Source organism: Ranitomeya variabilis, chromosome 1 (genome assembly GCF_051348905.1).
Source record: "Ranitomeya variabilis isolate aRanVar5 chromosome 1, aRanVar5.hap1, whole genome shotgun sequence".
Taxonomy (NCBI): domain Eukaryota; kingdom Metazoa; phylum Chordata; class Amphibia; order Anura; family Dendrobatidae; genus Ranitomeya; species Ranitomeya variabilis.
In genome coordinates this window covers 757,402,166-757,421,599 of record NC_135232.1, presented here as the reverse complement: position 1 = coordinate 757,421,599, position 19,434 = coordinate 757,402,166, and the positions used below count along the sequence as shown (strand labels likewise).

Below are 19,434 nucleotides of genomic sequence, written 5' to 3'. Positions count from 1 at the left end.
CCGAGCTCTGCCATGCGCCCAAACAGTAGATTTCCCCCACATATGGGATATCGCGTACTCAGGAGAAATTGCACAACAAATTTCGGGGTCCATTTTTTTCCTGTTACCCTTGTGAAAATAACCGTTTTCATCTAAAGTAAAAAAATTTTGAAAAAAGTTAAATGTTAATTTTTTTCTTTCCACATTGCTTCAGTTCTCGTGAAGCACCTGAAGGGTTAATAAACTTCTTGGATGTGGTTTTGAGTACTTTGAGGGGTGATGTTTTTAGAATGGTGTCACTTTTGGGTATTTTCTCTCAGATAAAGTCCCCTCAAATGTAATGTGGGCCTTAAAAAAAAAAAAAAAAAAAAAAAAGGTTTAGTAAATTGTGTTCTAACTTCCTAACAAAAATAAATTTATGTTTTAAAAATTGTGCTGATGTAAAGTAGACATGTGGGAAATGAATATCAACTATTGCATGTGACTTACCGTAACTCTCTGGTGTAAGGGCATAAAAATTAGGTTTGAAAATTGCTAAAATTTCCAAAATTTTTGCCAGATTTCCTTTTTTTAAAAAACGCAAGTCATATCGGAGAAATGTTACCACGATCATGAAGTACAATATGTCACGAAAAAAAAAGTCTCAGAATCAATGGGATCCATTGAAGCTTTCCAGAGTTTACTACCACAAAGTGACAGAGAGGTCAGAATTGTAAAATTTGGCTTGGTCATTAAGGTCAAACCTGGCTCGGTCACTAAGGGTTTAAGGAAACCTTTTTGTTAACCACGTTCTTTCATTTTAGACTTTTTTTTGTTAGGGTAGCTGACTGGTGCTCTGCACATCTTATGATAAATGTGATGTTCTTATTTTAGCTTCAGTTCTCCAGATTTAAAGGCTTTTTTTCTTCTAGGAATGCTGGAATATGACCCAACTAAGCGGTTTTCAATACAGCAGATCCGTCGACACAAGTAAGTCAAGTTTCCTGGGTTTAATTTTAGTACAGTCACCCCAGTTTAATACAAGCTGCTTGCACAGGTAAATGGACTAAGCCGATCTGGGTGTCTAGCTGATTGACATTACCTGTGAACTCCCAGCCTAAGGTGCCCGGCATGACGTTTGCAGTTTAGGTCTGTTCATGTGGCTCAGCATTATTGCTATGTTTTTTTTCTTCAGTTTTGCAAAGTAGCTGATATCTTGATAAAACTCTGTTGTGTAAACTTAGAAGGGTCGCTGTGGATGGGACTGCATTAAAACGCTTTTAAAGAAAACCTGTCATCAGGATTATCCGTGTTACCCTAAAGATATGGGCATAATGGTGCGGCCATACCGATTTCAGTAGATACTTCAGTTTAGAAATTTGCAGCCTGGTTTTTGCTAAATCATTATTAGAAGTTTTGGATAAATTCTTCGTGCATCGGGTGGGTGCGGGGGATTGTGGGGCAGGACTGGGGGTACGGTCTTTGGCTCTGCCACAGCCCTTCAGCTGCCTTTGGTGTCTTTATCTACTTCCTCATTTAAATTTTGCACTGGCACATTCCTAACTGCGGGCGACACTTGAGCAGATTGATCTGGTGGCTGGCTCCTGGGCAATGGCAGATCGACCTCCGTCAGTCTTCAGTAAAATAGCGGCGCATGCTCAGAATGAGATCTTGGCTTGTCATTTATTATTTATTTTACTCACTTTTATATAGCGCCATTAATTCCACAACACTTTACAGACATTATCGACACTGTCCCCGATGGGGCTCACAATCTAGAATCCCTATGAGTATGGCTTTGGAGTGTGGGAGGAAACCGGAGTACCTGGAGAAAACCCACGCAAACACGGGGAGAACATACAAACTCCTTGGTGGGATTAGTACCCAGGACCCCAGCGCTGCAAGGCTGCAGTGCTAACCACTGAGCCACTGTTTGAGCCAAAACCTAAATCTGTTCCTGCATGCACCGCCACGACCACCATTTTCCTGCAGCCTGCCACCAGATAAATCTGCACAAGCGCCACCCGCAACTAGGATGGTGCAGAGCCAGATTTAATTGAAGGAGAATACAAAGACACCAGAGGAAGCAGAGGGGCAGAGCAGAGCCGAAGACCCTCTACCCACAGTCTCCCCTCAATGCACTAAGTTTAGGAATTCTAAGCTTCTAATGATGATTTACCAAAAACCAGGCTGCAGATTTCTACACTATCTATTAAACCAGTATGATAGCGCCATTGTCCCCATACTTTGTGTAACATGGATAATCCTGATGACAGGTTCTCTTTAAGGAATGTAGCATACACAAAATGATCATTAGCCCATCACAAGCACAGCCTGCAGTAGCACGGTCTCCTAAGACTGTCTGCGTTTTACTGGTAGTTTTTTAATGTTAAAAAGCCTGCAGCCCTAACCAGTCTGTTTCTGTTCTGTTTTTCTTCTGTGTCTCAGACAAAGATTATCCTTGCATTTAAAAGCCGCCTATTGAGCTACAAACACTTCCCCTATCTTTCCTGCTTTATCAGTTCTGATAGAAAGCAAAGTCTGTGAAGCCAAGCCTGTACACCAGACCCCGTTAAACATGTGGTGACAGTGTTGCTTATAACTGTCAAGAAGATTGTTCCTTTTTCCAGTTAGCTGGAATCTAGTTGCTATGGATAATAATCATGTTCCCTTTTTATATACAGTTGTGGTCCTCATTATTGTTTCCCCTAAAGTATACTATGTAAAAGATCTCCTGTAGAAAAAAGTTTAGTGAGTGATACGACATAAAATTGTGAAAAAATGACAATATAAAAACTTGGTAGGGAAAAAGATTGTGCCAGGACACAGCTAAAAGGGGGTATCAGGGATTTTATTAAAAAAAAAAAAAAAAGTGCCTAAACGCTAACAGGGAGATAGTTCTTCCCCAGCACAGAGCGGTCACATACTGCTCCTGCCGGCGATTCAGCTGTGTCTGCTGATGCAACAGGGCGGGACTTCCGACATCATCCTGACGGACAGCCGACTCCCCCAGTTAGACAGCGGTGATCCAGCTGTCAATCAGAATGACGCTGGAAGTCCCGACCGGTCAACATAGCGGAGCGGATAGGAAGTCTGCTCTCTGTAGAGGTGAAGTTAGCAGCAGCTTCCGAATCCCCAGCAGGAGCCGGGGAGGAACAGCGCTGTGCACAACAGGCAGGTAAGTCGCAATTACCTGCCTGTTAGTGCTTGGGTACATTTTTTGTTTTTATAAAGTCCCTGATATAGCCTTTAACCCCTTCAAGATGCAGCCCTTTTTCGTTTTTGCGTTTTCGTTTTTCGCTCCCCTCCTTCCCAGAGCCATAGCTTTTATATTTTTCCGTCAATATGGCCATGTGAGGGCTTGTTTTTTGCGGGACAAGTTGTACTTTTTAACGTCACCATTGGTTTTACCATGTCTTGTACAAGAAGACAGGAAAAAAAATTCCAAGTGCAGTGAAATTGCAAATAAAAGTGCAATCCCACACTTGTTTTTTGTTTGGCTTTTTTTGATAGGTTCACTAAATTCTAAAACTGACCTGCCGTTATGATTCTCCAGGTCATTACGAGTTCATAGACACCAAACATGTCTAGGTTATTTTTTATCTAAGTGGTGAAAAAAAATCCAAACTTTGCTTAAAACAAAAATAAATTGCACAATATTCTGATACCCGTAGCTTTTCCATTTTTCAGGATGTCGGGTGAGGGTTAATTTTTTGCGTGCAGAGCTGATGTTTTTAATGATACACTTTAATGAGCACTTCATCGCATTCAAACAGTCCCTCACTACTTTCAAGACCACACTCGCCACAGCTAAACAAACCTACTTCTCATCTCTCATATCCTCCCTGTCTCACAACCCTAAACAGTTATTCAACACCTTCAATTCTTTCCTGTCCCCCAGCACCTCCTCCCTCCCCACTTATCTCAGCTGAAGACTTTGCCTCATTTTTCAAGCAGAAGATTGATAACATCAGAGACAGTTTTAGTCGACAACCCCCCGCGCCCTTCCTCCCAACCGCCCACCCTCCACCTCCAAAACCAACTTCCCCACCATTACAGAAGATCGACTCTCCACTCTACTCTCAAGATCGCAACTCACCACATGTGCACTTGACCCGATCCCATCCCACTTCATCCCAAACCTTGCCACAGTCTTCATCCCAACCCTAACCCATCTCTTCAACCTATCACTAACAACTGGTGTTTTCCCCTCAAGCTTTAAACATGCCTCCATCACACCTATCCTCAAAAAGCCCTCTCTTGACCCATCATCTGTATCTAGCTATCGCCCTATATCACTTCTCCCTTATGCCTCCAAACTACTGGAACAACACGTCTACCTTGAACTGTCCTCCCATCTCTCTTCTTGCTCCCTCTTTGACCGCTTACAATCTGGCTTCCGGTCACCCCATTCCACTGAAACTGCCCTAACTAAGGTCACCAACGACCTCTTAACCGCCAAGAGCAAGCGACACTACTCTGTTCTCCTCCTCGACCTGTCGGCTGCCTTTGACACAGTGGACCATTCCCTATTATTACAGACCCTCTCATCCCTTGGCATCACAGACTTAGCCCTATCCTTGATCTCGTCATACCTAATTGACCGGACATTCAGCGTCTCCCACTCACACACCACCTCATCACCTCGCCCTCTATCTGTCGGGAGTCCCGTAAGGTTCAGTCTTAGGGCCCCTGCTCTTCTCCATTTACACCTTTGGCCTGGGACAGCTCATAGAATCTCACGGCTTTCAGTATCATCTCTATGCTGATGACACGCCGATCTACATCTCTGGACCAGATATCACCACACTACTAACCAGAATCCCTCTGTCTGTCCGCTACTTCATCCTTCTTCTCCGCTAGATTTCTAAAACTTAACATGGACAAAACAGAATTCATCATCTTTCCCCCATCTCACGCGACCCCCCCCCACAAACCTATCCATTACAGTAAACGTCTGCCCACTCTCCCCAGTCCCACAAGCTCGCTGTCTCAGGGTAATCCTCGACACTGATCTCCCCTTGAAACCAAACATCCAAGCTCTTTCCACTTCCTGGCGCCTTCAACTCAAAAATATTTCACGGATCCGTACATTCCTAAACAAATAATCTGCAAAAACCCTAGTCCATGCCCTCATCATCTCCTGCCTCGACTACTGTGACCTGCTGCTCTGTGGCCTCCCCGCTAACACTCTCGCACCCCTCCAATCTATTCTAAACTCTGCTGCCCGACTAATCCACCTGTACTCCCGCTATTCCCCGGCCTCTCCCCTCTGTCAATCCATTCACTGGCTCCCCATTACCCAGAGACTCCAGTACAAAACCCTAACCATGACATACAAAGCCATCCACAACCCGTCTCCTCCATACATCTGTGACCTCGTCTTCCGGTACTTTCCTGCATGCAACCTCCGATCCTCACAAGATCTCCTTCTCCACTCCCCTCTTATCTCCTCTTCCTACAATCGCATACAAGATTTCTCTCGCACATCTCCCCTACACTGGAACTCTCTACCACAACATATCAGACTCTCGCCTACCATCGAAACCTTCAAACAGAACCTCTTCCGACAAGCCTACAAACTGCAGTAACCAGTTTTATTTTGAATGGGGCGAAAGGGGGTGATTTAAACTTTTTATATTTTTTTTATTTTTTTCATATTTTTTAAAACTTTTTTTTTACTTTTGCCATGCTTCAATAGCCTCCATGGGAGGCTAGAAGCTGGCATAGCCTGATTGGCTCTGCTACATAGAGGCGAAGCTCAGATCGCCTCTATGTAGCAGAATTACTGCATTGCTCTGAGCGCCGACCACAGGGTGGCGCTAATAGCAATCCGACATCAACAACCATAGAGGTCTCAAGGAGACCTCTGGTTGTTATGGCAACGCATCACTGACCCCCGATCATGTGATGAAGGTCGGCGATGCTCGCTTTTCCGGCCCGATGGCCGGAAGCGGCAGTTAACTAGTTGATAGCGGCGGGTGGATCGTGATTCCACCTGCCACTATTGCGCGCACATGTCAGCTGTTCAAAACAGCTGACATGTCGCGTCTTTGATGTGGGCTCACCGCCGGAGCCCACATCCTAGGGGAAGACACGACATGCGCCGTACTAGTACGGCGCTTGTCGTGAAGGGGTTAATGTTTCCGGCTGTTTAGTTTGAAGCAAAGGACAAAATTGGAATAACATGATAAATTACACTTGCCTGTCCCCACACTGTCAGTGCTGGTATTGCTTTGGTTAACCTATGTATGGTGGCTTTGATGCTTAACCCCTTTCTGCCAGCTGACGGAACAGTACGTCAGCTGGCAGTATCCCTCGCTTTGAGGTGGGCTCCGGCGATGAGCCCACCTCAAAGCCGCAACATGTCAGCTGTTTTCAACAGTTGACATGTGTGTTCAGTGGGCGCAAGCGGAATCGCGTTCCGCCCGCGCCCATTAACTAGTTAAATGCTACTGTCAAACTGACAGCGGCATTTAACAAGCACTGCCGGCCACGCGGCTGGAAGTACTCGTACTGCTGACACCAGTTACGTGATCGGGGGAATCTAGCCTCCCATGGAGGCTATTGAAGCATGCCAAAATATAAAAAAAAAATGTTTAAAAATATAAAAAAATATATAAAAGTTCAAATCACCCCCCTTTCGCCCCAATAAAAATATAACCATAAAAAAGAAATCAAACCTACACATATTTGGTATTGCCACATTCAGAATCGCCCAATCTATTAATAAAAAAAGGATTAACCTGATTGCTAAACGACTTAGCAAGAAAAAAAGTTAAAATGCCAAAATTACGTTTTTTGGTCGCCGCGACATTGCATTAAAATGCAATAACGGGTGATCAAAATAACGTATCTGCACCAAAATGGTATCATTAAAAGCGTCAGCTCGGCACGCAAAAAATAAGCCCTAACCCAACCCCAGAACCACGAAAAATGGAGACGCTACGGGTATCGGAAAGTTGCCCAATTTTTTTTAAAAATGTGGGTAAACAGTGCCTTGAAAATGTATTCATACCCTGTGTACTTTTCAACATTTTTTTTTTTTTTTGCGTTACACCCATAAAACGTCATCATATTTAATTGGGATTTTATGCAATATACCAGCACTTAGTAGTAAGTATTTGAAGTATAAAGGAAATAATGTTTTTTTTAAAATATTTAAAAAAATATAAATCTGAAAATTGTGATGTGCATTTGTATTCAGCCCCCTGTAGAATACCTCTAAATAAAATGCTGAGTGACCAATTGCCTCGAGAAGTCGCATAATTAGTAAACTGAGTCCATCTGTGTGTAAATTATTCTTAGTATAACTACAGCTGTTCTGTGAAGGCCTCAGAGGTTTGTTAGAGAACATTAGAGATCAAACCGCACCATGAAAACTAAGGAACACAACTGACCAGTCAGGGATAAAGTTATGAAGTAAAGCAGGGTTAGGATGGATATATATATATATATATATAATATATATATATATATATATATATATATATATATATATACATACATATATATATATATATATATATATATATATATATATATATATATATATATATATATATATATATATATATATATATATATATATATATATATCTCCTAAGCTCTTAACATCCCAAGGAGAACTATTTAATCCATGATTTAAAAATGGAAAGCATATGGCAAATCTTCCAAGACATGGCTGTCCACTTAAGACATCCCAAACAAGGAGAGCACTAATTAGAGAGTTACTAGTTACAGCACCCAGAATTAAAAGAGCCACCTTGTCAGAATGCAGCATTACTGCTGCACAAGGTGGCTCTTTTAGTTTGAAACGACTGGGGGGGGGGGTGACAGGTTCCCTTTGATCCTATACTCTACAAATCTGGCTTTTATGGAAGAGTAAGAAGAAGAGAGCAGTTTTTGAAACCAAGCCATAAGCAGTCCTGTTTTCAGTTTGAAAAAGCCATTTAAGGGGGGTAACAGCATGTGGACGAAGGAGCTCTGGTCAGATGAGACAAACAAAAGTAGAACTTTTTAGTCTAAATGCAAAACGCTATGTGTGGTGGAAAACTAACACTGCACATCACCCTGAAAACACCATCCCCACTGTAAAACATGGTGGTGGAGACATCATTCTATGGGGATGCTTTACTTCAACATGGACAGGGTAGCTGGTCAGAGTTAATGGTGAAGATTGATAGAGGTAAATACAGGGCAATCCTGAAGGAAAACTTGTGAGGGTATGTGTCCACGTTCAGGATTGCCTCAGGATTTGGTCAGGATTTTATGCAGGTAACATCCTGACCAAATCTGCACCTGAGGTCACTGGCAGGTCACCTGCGTTGTCCTTGCGTTGTTTCAGCAATTCAAGGACATGCTGCATTCTTAAAAGACGCACCGCATGTGCGTTTTCGCGGGTATGCCGCATGCGTCTTTTACTGCATAGTGGAGACGGGATTTCATGAAATCCCCTCCACTATGCTGTAACATCTGGACGCTGCGATTTTGACTCTGCGGCTTAACGCAGCGTCAAAAACGCAGCGTTTCCTGAACGTGGAAACATACCCTGAGGGTAGGTGCACACGGTCAGTAAATGCTGCAGGTTGGACGCTGCGTACATCCGCAGCATCCAGATGTTATAGTGTAGTGAATGGGATTCCAGGAAATCTCATGCCCACTGTGTGCACCGACGCCCACGGCTTACCTTCAGAGACTGACATGCGGTGCATCTTTACAGACTGCAGCATGTCTATTTATCTTGCGGAGATGCGAGTCTCCGCAAGATAAATTTCACTCGTACAATGTATTGGATGTGGTGATTCCATATGGTTCGATGAACACATACGGAATCACCTGTGTTCAAAAGCAGCAGCACTTTGGACGCAGAGGACATATGCTGCGTCCAAAACGCCATCAATTACTGACCGTGTGCACATACCCTCAGAAGCTGTGTCTTTGGCGTAGTTTCACCTTCCAGCAGGACAACAACCCTATACATACTACCAGAACTAAAATGATATGGTTTAGATCAAAGCATATTCGTGCGTGTGAGTGAATGGCCCAATGCCCAGACCTAAATCCCACTGAGAATCTATGATGAGACTTGAAGGTTACTGTTCAGACACTCTCCATCCAATCTCACTGAGCTAGAGCTAGTTTGCATAGAAGAATGGGCATAAATGTCATCCTCAAGATGGGCAAAGCTGGTAGAGATATACCCCAAAAGACTTGCAGCCATAATTGCCGGTAAAGGTGATCCTGCAAAGTATTGACTAAAGGGGGCTGACTACAAATGCACGTCACAATTTTCAGATTTATATTTTTAAATGCTTTGAAAATGATGTATCATTTCCGTTACACTTCACAAATTCTTGCTACTTTGTGTTGGTATATCACATAAAATCAGGAAAATATTTGTTTTTGGGTATAATGTGAAAAAAATGTGGAAAAGTTCCCAGGGTATGAATACTTTCTCACGGCACTGCATGGTGTGTAGTGTGAGTGTAGTAATATAATCGCCTACCAACTGCCGCTTTCTCCTGGATTCGGCACTGTCCTGCTCGTCTTCTCAGTGACGTTACCGCAATTCAGACAAACTGGCTCTCTGTGCTCTATATGTGAGCTGGAAGTCTCTTTTACAGTGTAAGTCTATGGAGCCTCATGCTGATGATCCTTAGGCTTGCATTGCAAAAGTCACCAAGACCGCAGTGTAACGCTGAGAGTCTTCATCACGGTGACGTCAATGAGAAGCATAGCAGAACCGTGCTGGATCCTGGAGAAAGCAGCTGTAGATGAATATCTTGATACACTCACACTACACAAAATGTGCATCTACACATATTTATTGTGAAAAAATATTAATGTGAGTGCTTCATTAAAAGGGAGAAATGTATTCCCTGATCCATGGGCAAAATGGCAAAGTTGAGAGATTCGTGAGCAGACGAGAAATGCTATTATGACCAAGCACAAGCAGTCTTGTATACTTTAGGCTGCTTCCAAGGACCTTGGCATCCTGGCTTTAACAGTTCAAAATTTTATCAAGAGGTCTGCTGCTCATGTAACAGCCATGAACCTTCCAGGATATGGTGGAAAGAGGAAAATTGATGAGAGAACTCTACAAAAGTTGGTTTAAGATATGGAAAAGAAACAACATACAACAATTATAGAACTGCAGGGTGTATTGGAGACCTCTAGATTGATGGTTTTAACCAGTACCATATGTCACACTGAAAAAAAAACAGGACTTATGTAGTGATGAGCGAGTGTACTGTTGCTCGGGTGGTCTCCGAGTATTTATAACTGCTCGGAGATTTAGTTTTCCTTGCCGCAGCTGCATGATTTGCGGCTACTAGACAGCATGATTACATGTTGGGATTCCCTAGCAACCAGGCAAACCCCACATGTACTGAGGCTGGGTAGCAGCTGTAAATCATGCAGGTGAGCTGCGTCAACAAAAACCTCCGAGCAGTCTTAAATACTCAGAGACTACCCGAGCATGCTCGGGAAAACCCGAGCAACGAGTTTACTCGCTCATCACTAGACTAGACTTATGGGCTAAGGCCAAAGTGGACCCCAGTTCTTAATGAAAAACGTAAAAAAGAGCAATTGAACTTTTCCAATAGTTACATAGGCAATCCACAATTATTGACAGATGAATCCAATCTAGAGCTCTTTGGCAATGCATGCTATTTTGTTTTTAAAGGCCAAAATAAAAACATAATGTTTAGAGAAAAATGCATTCTACCTACAGTCAAACATAGTGGAGGATCCATAATATTGTGAGGCCTCTTTGCTATCTCTAGGACTGGAGGCCATGAGCATGTAAGTACATTGAAGTTGGAGGATTATCACAGCATTTTATAGTAAAATTTTATAACAAAATGTGCTTCAAAGTGCAAGAAAACTAGGTTTGAGTTGAGGAAAATGGGTTCTACAGCAGGATAATGGTCACAAGCACACATACAAATAGTAGAGAAGAATGGAGATGAGGGAAAAATAGACTATTTTAAATTAGCCAGAATTGATTACTAATTTCAATTCAAATGAAACCAGCAGACCACTGAAAGAAGCTGAAGGATGTCTGCAAAAATGTTTGGATGTCTTTACGATTGCCAAACGTTATGCAAGAAAGTATTATGGAAGGGTGCCTTTTACAATTGACTCCCCATACTTTTTTTTTAAGAGACTTCGTCAACTGCAGTAGTGTGTATTATGTCCCAACCACATTGGAGTATACAATATTAATAAATATTAAAGAGCTTCCACATTTATTTAAAAAGCGGTTCTGCAGTAGCTAGAGCGTGAATTATTAAGAAGAGTGCTGTACACTTTTAGGGATCTTTACGGCTCGTCTTTGACTTCCATAACCTGTATAAAATCGCTGAGCTTTATCATCTTTCTATAATTTACAGTTGGGTTTTATGTATGATCACGTAAGAAATACACGCGTTCCGTTTCCAAGGATGTTTTGCCAGAACTTCTGCTTGGATAAATTGCTGTGTTCATTAACCAGTTTCATTTGAAAAGCAACTCCTTGAGTCTTCCTTTGTAAAAGATATCGTAATAGTATATGCATTTATAGAAAGATTGAAACAGATTTATTAGGATGACGGGTACGTACTCTCCGGGACATTGTAAAGATATGGTGCCTGCTAAGTTCTAAAATACAGGGTCCAGAAAACTTACAATTGGTTATGTTTGTAATTGGAAAACCATATTCTGATGATTAGCAACACTGAATAGCAAATTGATTTCTTATAAACCTGTCCCTTGGAGTGAAGGTGATGTGATAAAACTGTCATAATAGCATTGGTTAAGGTGTGCCTCCATGTATAGGAAGCTTCTGATGGACAAACAAGAGGTTCTCACTGACCAGACCAATCGTATCTGGCTCTACACCTTCCCAAAATGATTTAAGTTACATTTACACTGGAAGATTACCCTTAGGAACACTCGTTTCACCATTATCTTGCCATGCAAATAGGCTGCCGATCACATGAGGAACGAGCACAACGTTGGTTCATCAAGTGAAATTACCATCATACTTGGTGGTGGATCGTGCTGGACTTGCACTGCTGAGAGCAGTATTACAGATTGCTCAGTGTGCATCGTTTACTACGGTCTGCCTGTGTAATAACTGCTGAACAGGTAGTCATTTAGTGCCAAAGGTCGGTCCAGGTCATCAGACCATAGACCTAGGCCAGAGGAGCGTTGCCCTTGGGGAACATAGGTCATACACTTGCATTCTAGTCTCTAGCTGCTGTTAGTTTTCCTAAGTAATGCTGGAGGATTGTTGTGCCCAGGAGGCCATTTCACCTCCTTTATTCTAGCCATCAGAGGGAGGGACACACGTCTCACCTCTACAACATGAAGTTTTTTTAAATATCAGTCTGTTTTTGCTAACCTAATATTAAAAATTTGCCATTTTCTTCACCTATTAATATGCAAAGTAGTGTTCAGTAATAGCAGAACTGAAAGAAATCCCCAAAAAGAAGTGTTGATATTAAGCTACTATTATGGTCGAGGTCTAACAATATATAAACTGCTCCTCGGCACTTACTCAGGTGACTCCTCTTTAATCCTTACAATTTGCCAACACTTATAAATTGTAGATGTGCACAGCTGCTTACCTCTTATGTTCAAATGCAATCAAAATTATTACTATTATTGCATATTAAGTATATTAGCAAAGTGTGCAAACTTTCTGCTGTTTGCCTTAAATCACTTCAACAAGACCGATTAGGCTAGGTTCACATTGCGTTAGGGCAATCCGTTTAGCGCTAGCGGATTGCGCTAACGCAATGTATTTGTAGGGGCCGCGTTTAGGGGTCGCGCTAACGTCCCCGCTCTCGCAGATCCCCGATCTGCGAGAGCGGGGAACGGACCTCGGGCGCGCCGTGGACGCTGCAAGCAGCGAGCCGAAAAAGGCACGCGCTAGCGATGCGCTTCAGGCTGAAACAACATTGCTGTCAATGGGTGCGCTAACGGACCCGTTGCACGGCGTTAATTGCGACATTTTCGCCGTGCAACGCTGTCCGTTAAAGATCACCCAATAACGCAACGTGAACCTAGCTACTAAAGCTCCACACTACTAAGCGGTTTCTCCAAGTTCAGCACAAAATGCCCCTTTTTGTGACCAGTGCAGACCGAGTTTATTCTACCCTATCACGATAAGAACCGTTGGCACTCAGTGGAGTACATTTTGGCTGCTATGACCTGCTGCGAGGAATCTTAGCCATTGCCCATGAAGAATAGGCTTTCGGTTCACTAATATATTATTGGGCTTGCGTGCTGCTACTGCCGTCTTCACATCCCAGCAAAGATTTTTTTTTTCTGGGCTCATGTCTGGTAACTGTGACGGCCTCTCCAGAATCTTCCAGGGCTTCTGAAAGCAAGCCTTGGTGGACATTGAGGTATGCTTGGGATCATTCCCCCCCGTATTGGAAGGCCACAGATGTCCACATTTCTGCTTCCTCCCAGAAGGTATAATCACCTGATTTGTCACATGTAAAGCACCATGGAATAAATGGCGCTATAACAATAAATAATAATAATTTGTAAACGTGCTCTTATGAGGGATTCTGTGCCGTGGAGGGAATAATTTGGAGACCACAAGAATCGTTTAAAAGTGGGGTTTAGTGTTGAATTTGGAGAAACCACTTGTTATATTGTGTTGAGCTGTATAAATTCTTGTTTGGTTTCTGACAAGTAGCAGAACGTTTGTAAACTGTGCTATAAAACCTGATTTCCAATGATTTTGACTGCACCATATCCATTTTGCTTTGTGCAGTAGATTATACACGGTGTGTAATTGCAGCACTTTCCACGATCAGTGTGGGGGCTAGTTTGTCAGGCACACAGAGTTTTGCATAATTGGGCAATGCTTGCACCTTGTGGCTCTTGATTACCCCTTTTGTACCTCTCCCTTCCCTTGTTTTTGTTTTCCCCTTCCTTCTGACCCCGGCCCTGGGGTGTTGATGACACAGCCCGCTGTTTTTACGGCATTCGTCACACATGGCAGGAGGAAAGTAGGGCAGGCACTGATGTTCTTGATAGGCTGGCAGGGTTGTTCAATCATATAGTGGTGAGGCTTTCATGGGGATCCATGATTCTAATTTCTGTAATTCTTATACTTTATATATTCTCAGGTATATAGCGCCATTAATTCCGCAGCCCTTTACTGACCTCATCATCACTGTCCCCATTGGGGCTCACAATCTACATTCTAATACTCCATTCTCTGAAATGTTCTGTTCTCTCCTTCCTATTGTCTGCTCACCCACTCGCCTAGAAGTACACCTTGTCTCTGCATTCAGCATCTCTTCCTATTCCCCTTATCCTCCCATCTCTTTCAGCATATCGCTCTCCGCTTTCTGTTCCCCACCTTTGTGCAGCCGTCGCCCTCCCTCTATCTATGGTTTTCGCTCCCCCCTCCCTTGGTGACGGAGTGCTTAGAAGACACTGTGTGACTCATCCACTGAGTGTGGGGAGATGTGCAGAGTAACCGCGCACCCCCCATCCTCAGCTGGTTGCCACGGCAACTGGGTCACCTCTCTGTGTGCGCCGCACTCCATCAGAGACAAGATGAGCAGTAACCAGAAATGGGGATTTCTACATCAGCTCTCCGGACAGGATATTACACACCTACACGTTTTTTTTTTTTTTGGGCAACATCAATTTTATGCTATGTTGCTTAGAAAAAAAATGACCATGTGAATGAAGTCTATGACCACAGCAGAGAGTGAGGCATGGAAATATAGAGTTAATAATATGGAGAACAAAGGAAAGATTGAAATTAAATAGGTTGGGGGGAGGGCTAAACTTTGAAAAACAAGCCATGCCGTTGCTATGAAATAAAGCAGTAATTACCATTACCCCAAGTGTTATGATAAGTCTGCCTGAAAAAAACAGAAAAAGTTTTGCATCGTAATTATTCTTATGTGCTACGCCTGATAGGCTATGCATTACTTATTTGGGTAAATGCCTAGCTTCAAGGAGAAAGTACCCAAACCACGTAGCTTACCCCTTTCAGATGAGATTCGCTAGTGGGCATGAGTAGAAGGTCCTGCCAAAAGACATTTTTTGGCCACAGAAATTAGAGTAGAGTTTAATTCCTTAATATTGGCTTATCGTGTTCCGAGACGCAAGATTACCAGCCTAAAAAGAAAACCCAATTGTACGATGAACTGTCACAAGACGTATATCTGGTGAACGTGGTGTGCAGCGCAGCTTGACAATGGTTGTGCTAGCATGTCTTGTTGTATTGAATTTGTATCAGAAGAATTTGAAGCAAATTCCAGAGAAGGTAAGGGTAGACATGTCTGTAACTCTTTTTTTTTTAACTCCTATTTCCTAAATCACAATGTTTACTCTTTGTCCCTTTCCTGCAGCTGGTTCCGCAAGAAGCACCCACAGATGGACCCCCTTGTACCCATTCCCCCTAGCTCAGAAACCAAGGATCGCTGGAGAAGCTTGACAGTTGTGCCTTACCTGGAGGATCTACACGGGTATAGTGAGGATGAAGATCTGTGTGACTTGGAGGATGAAATCATCTATACTCAAGACTTTACAGTTCCTGGTAAATCAAGTTATTATCTTAGTTTTGCTTTATATTGGCGTTATTATTGCTTTATGCTGCAGGTTGTGGAGGATTGCCGAATGTTTCCTATGCTTGTGAAAGAGAACATGTCATCAGGGTTATGCATATTAAACTACTGGTATGGCCATAATGGTGCTATTATACTGAGTTAATACATACAGTACATTCGGTGAAGAAATTTTCAGACTGGTTGTGTTAAAATCATCATCGCAAGTTTTGGTCTCCTTCCATCGTCTCTGCCACGGCCCCGCCGATGCCTCCGGTGTCTTTATCCTGTTCCCTATGTAAATTTTGTATGTGCTCCAGCCTAGCTGCGGGCAGCGCTTGCGCAGATTGATCTTACAATGTGTTTCAGTAAAACTGAGCTGCTAGCAGCACTTTTTCAGATTGACTTCCGGTGGTCTTCATCAAAATAGTGGCGGCGCATGATCTCAACTCGTAATTGAGACGAGATCTTAATTTGATCATGGATCGGCTTCATTTTCCTGAAAACTGCCAGGACAGGTTTCAATGAGGTCACTGGGCTTTAATTACCTGACACGCGCGTCGTCATGATGTCGGCGGACGGAAGCTAACACTAATGGCGCAGACCGAGGTGCCCCTGTGCTGTTATATAATTGGCACCTTTTGACAATCAGTATAAATATCCAGCAGGACAGCAACCTCTTCACACTTTCCCTTGAGAAAGCATATACGAAAAATGCGTGTTTAGGCAGCATGGTGGCTCATCTATCCTTCCTCATGGATAAGCAGCATACCGTACATTAAGCAGCATGTGTCACTTTAGGTCATGGTTACCTTGATGTTACATTTTCATTATTTTTCATGAGGACTGTTTGTGTTATTTATGCTGGAAGTTGCTACAGTGGCTTGCAAAAGTATTCACCACCTTGGCTTTTTGCCTATTTTGTTACATTTCAGCCTATGTTTTTAAATATTTTTGTAATCTGATTTGTGTGTGATGCATCAGCACTAAATAGTCTAATTTGGTGAAGTGAGAAAAACATAAGCATAAATTAAATATATGGGATCAAGTAACTGAAAATTGGCATGTGCATATGTATTCACCCCTTTTGCTATGAAGCCCCTGAAAATTTCTGGTGCAAGCAATTACCTTCATAAGTCACATGCTTAGTGAAAGGAAGTCCTCCTGTGTGCAATGTAAGTGTCACATGGTCTGTCAGTATATACTCGCCTTTTCTGAGAGGCCACAGAGGCTGCAACACCATTAAGCAAGAAGCACCACTAACCAAACAACACCAAGAAGACCATGGAGATCTCCAAACAAGTCAGGGACAAAGTTGTTGAGAAGTACAAGTCAGGGTTGGATTATAAAAAAAAAAAAAAAAAAAGTCTCTGATGACCCCTGGAGCACCATCAAATCAATAATTATCAATCGGAAAGCACATGGTATCATAACAAGCCTGCCAAGAGGGCCAATCGCCAAAACTCTCAGCCAGGGAAAGGGAGGCGTTAGAGAGAGGCAGCACAGAGACCACAGATAACACTGAAGGAGCTGCAAAGTTCCCAAGCAAACACTGGAGCATCTGTCCATACAACCACAATAGACCATGCACGCCATAGAGGTGGCCTTTACTGAAGAGAGGGCAGAAAAAAGCCTTTATATATACACACAAAAATTGTAAGGTTCCTTTTCAGTTTGCCAAAAGACATGTGGGAGACTCCCCAAATGTATGGAGGAAGATGCTGTGGTCAGATGAGATCAAAATTGAACTTTTTGGCCACCAAGGTAAATTCTAGGTCTGGCGTCAAACCAATACAGCTCATCATCCCCAAAACACCATTCCCACAGTGAAACATGGTGGTGGCAGCATCGTGTTGTGGGGATGTTTTCATTAGCAGAGACAGGGAAAATGTAATTGCTTGCAAAACGGGTGAATACAGAACAAATACAAAAAATATTACAAAGATTATTTAAACACAGGTTCTAATGTAACAAAATAATTAAAAAGCCAAGGGGTGAATACTTTCACAAGCCACCATAAGGCCCTTAATATAGAAAGCTTCTCACAAGTCCCTTATATAATAGTAGGGTATTTTAATAATATACCAGGTTCTTATCAGAATAGGAGTAGACATGAAGTCAATAATGTGACATAGAATTTAACCACACTCTTTTTAGTCGTTTACTTCAAGAAACAACCTTAATTGATTTCTTCAGATCATTCTGACCTATATCAGTACTCCTGCTTTTTAGCTACATCTTCTTCCTTGTCACAAATGTACCTTGCTCTAGGAAGGATTAATTGCAACATTGAATACCTACCTAGAGTACTATCTGAACATTTGCTTCTCGTCTCTCCCTGGATTTGTGCACCCTTCCAGGATGTTGCAGATCCACATAGAAATTAAACCCATTTTGGTTGCAAATTGTTGATGCTGAGAATAAAATAAATTGAAATGGAACTGAAGGAATACCTTCTGATTAATAAAAAAAAAAAAATACTGCTTCTAGTCTATATGTGTGGGAAGCTATGAAGGCCTATCTTAGAGATATTTTTATAAAATAAATATTAGTGGCTAAATCTCATACTCAACAGCAGGATGCATTGGTGTTTCAGGAACTCTGAGAATGCAATGAACATAGATCCAACGCCAGCCGCACAGAACAGCCTGAAAGCTGCTCACTGTCACGACACAGCTGTCGGGTGACCCGGGACCAGGGGCTCCTTCCCTGTCCCTAACACTAGGGTCCGTCCTAGCTCGCTCTGCTCCTCGGGATACTTCAGATGGTGACGATGCTGGGGCCTCCGCCCATGCCTCATCTCCTAAGTTAGCCATCCGTCTGTTCTTTTCCCCCACCTAGGGAAGAGAGGGCGCTACTGTACACCGTAGTACACGAACCTGACAAACAAGGAAACACGGACAAGGGTTAACTGAAAACTCCAGGCATACAAAATATTCACTCACATATAACAGAGGAATGCACCAGAGTTTGAAGGTAAGGGAATAACAAAAACAGAGGAGGATAAGGAATTACCACGCATACAAACCAAGCAACAGTCACTAATAACTCCTCCAACTCTCCTTCTCTTATGAACTCCTCTCCCACTGTTAGCCAAGCAGCAAATGCTAGCACTGATGAGGATTAATAACAGAGCCCAGATTATAAAGGGAAAGGAGTGGCTAACCGAGTACAGCTGTGAGCACAGGGATTTCCAACATGGCCGATTAACCCCTGTTCTGCCAGAAGAAATAAACACTTTTAAAATGAAGAAGTGCTTCTTCTCAGCGCCGGAGTAGGAGCAATCAGACGCTGCGGTATTCTGGCTCCACACTGTCGCGGTAACCCCGTGACACTTCGACAATGCTTAATCAAGTAACATTACAGGCAGCGGAAAGAAAGATTACTTCAGAGAATGCAATATTTTGAAGATGGAAGAAAAGACAGGACATCTATTGTCTGTGATAGCCACAGCACAGAGAGAATCTTCCTTTACATCATGTCTACAAACAAAAGATGGTACTGCAGTACATGCAACACTGAAGAATACGCCTCTAATTCTTTAAGAATATTCAGTTATACTTTTCGTAAGTGCTGCCCACAGAAGATATGATTCAGAATTTCCTCAGTAAGCCACAGCTCCCGGTTTTCTCTATTAGATGAGCCATTTAATATTGAAGAGCTAGAACTAGCATAAAGTGCAGTAGCTAATGAGAAAGCATCAGGACTAGATGGATTTCCAGAAGAAGTGTACAAAAGATATTAAGCGGTATTATTTCCCATGCAGTTGGAGGTGTAGAATTCATTTCTTGAAGGAGGGTCAGTACCTGCCGCCATGCGGGAAGCCATAATCGCAGTGTTACCGAAAGGATGCAAGGACCCTAGCTTGCTGGCATCATATGGACCCATCTTGGCTAACAGTTTAGCA

At 42.6% G+C, this 19,434-nt stretch overlaps 1 protein-coding gene across 1 annotated transcript in view; it reads left to right on the top strand.

The window, feature by feature from the left end:
- STK11 (serine/threonine kinase 11) overlaps window positions 1-19,434 on the top strand; it is a 132,697-nt gene that overhangs the window by 93,888 nt on the left and 19,375 nt on the right. Inside the window, exons 7-8 of the mRNA XM_077271405.1 lie at window positions 891-948; window positions 15,333-15,520. Of these exons, the coding sequence (XP_077127520.1) occupies window positions 891-948; window positions 15,333-15,520 (246 nt within the window). The remainder of the gene's footprint in view (window positions 1-890; window positions 949-15,332; window positions 15,521-19,434) is intronic.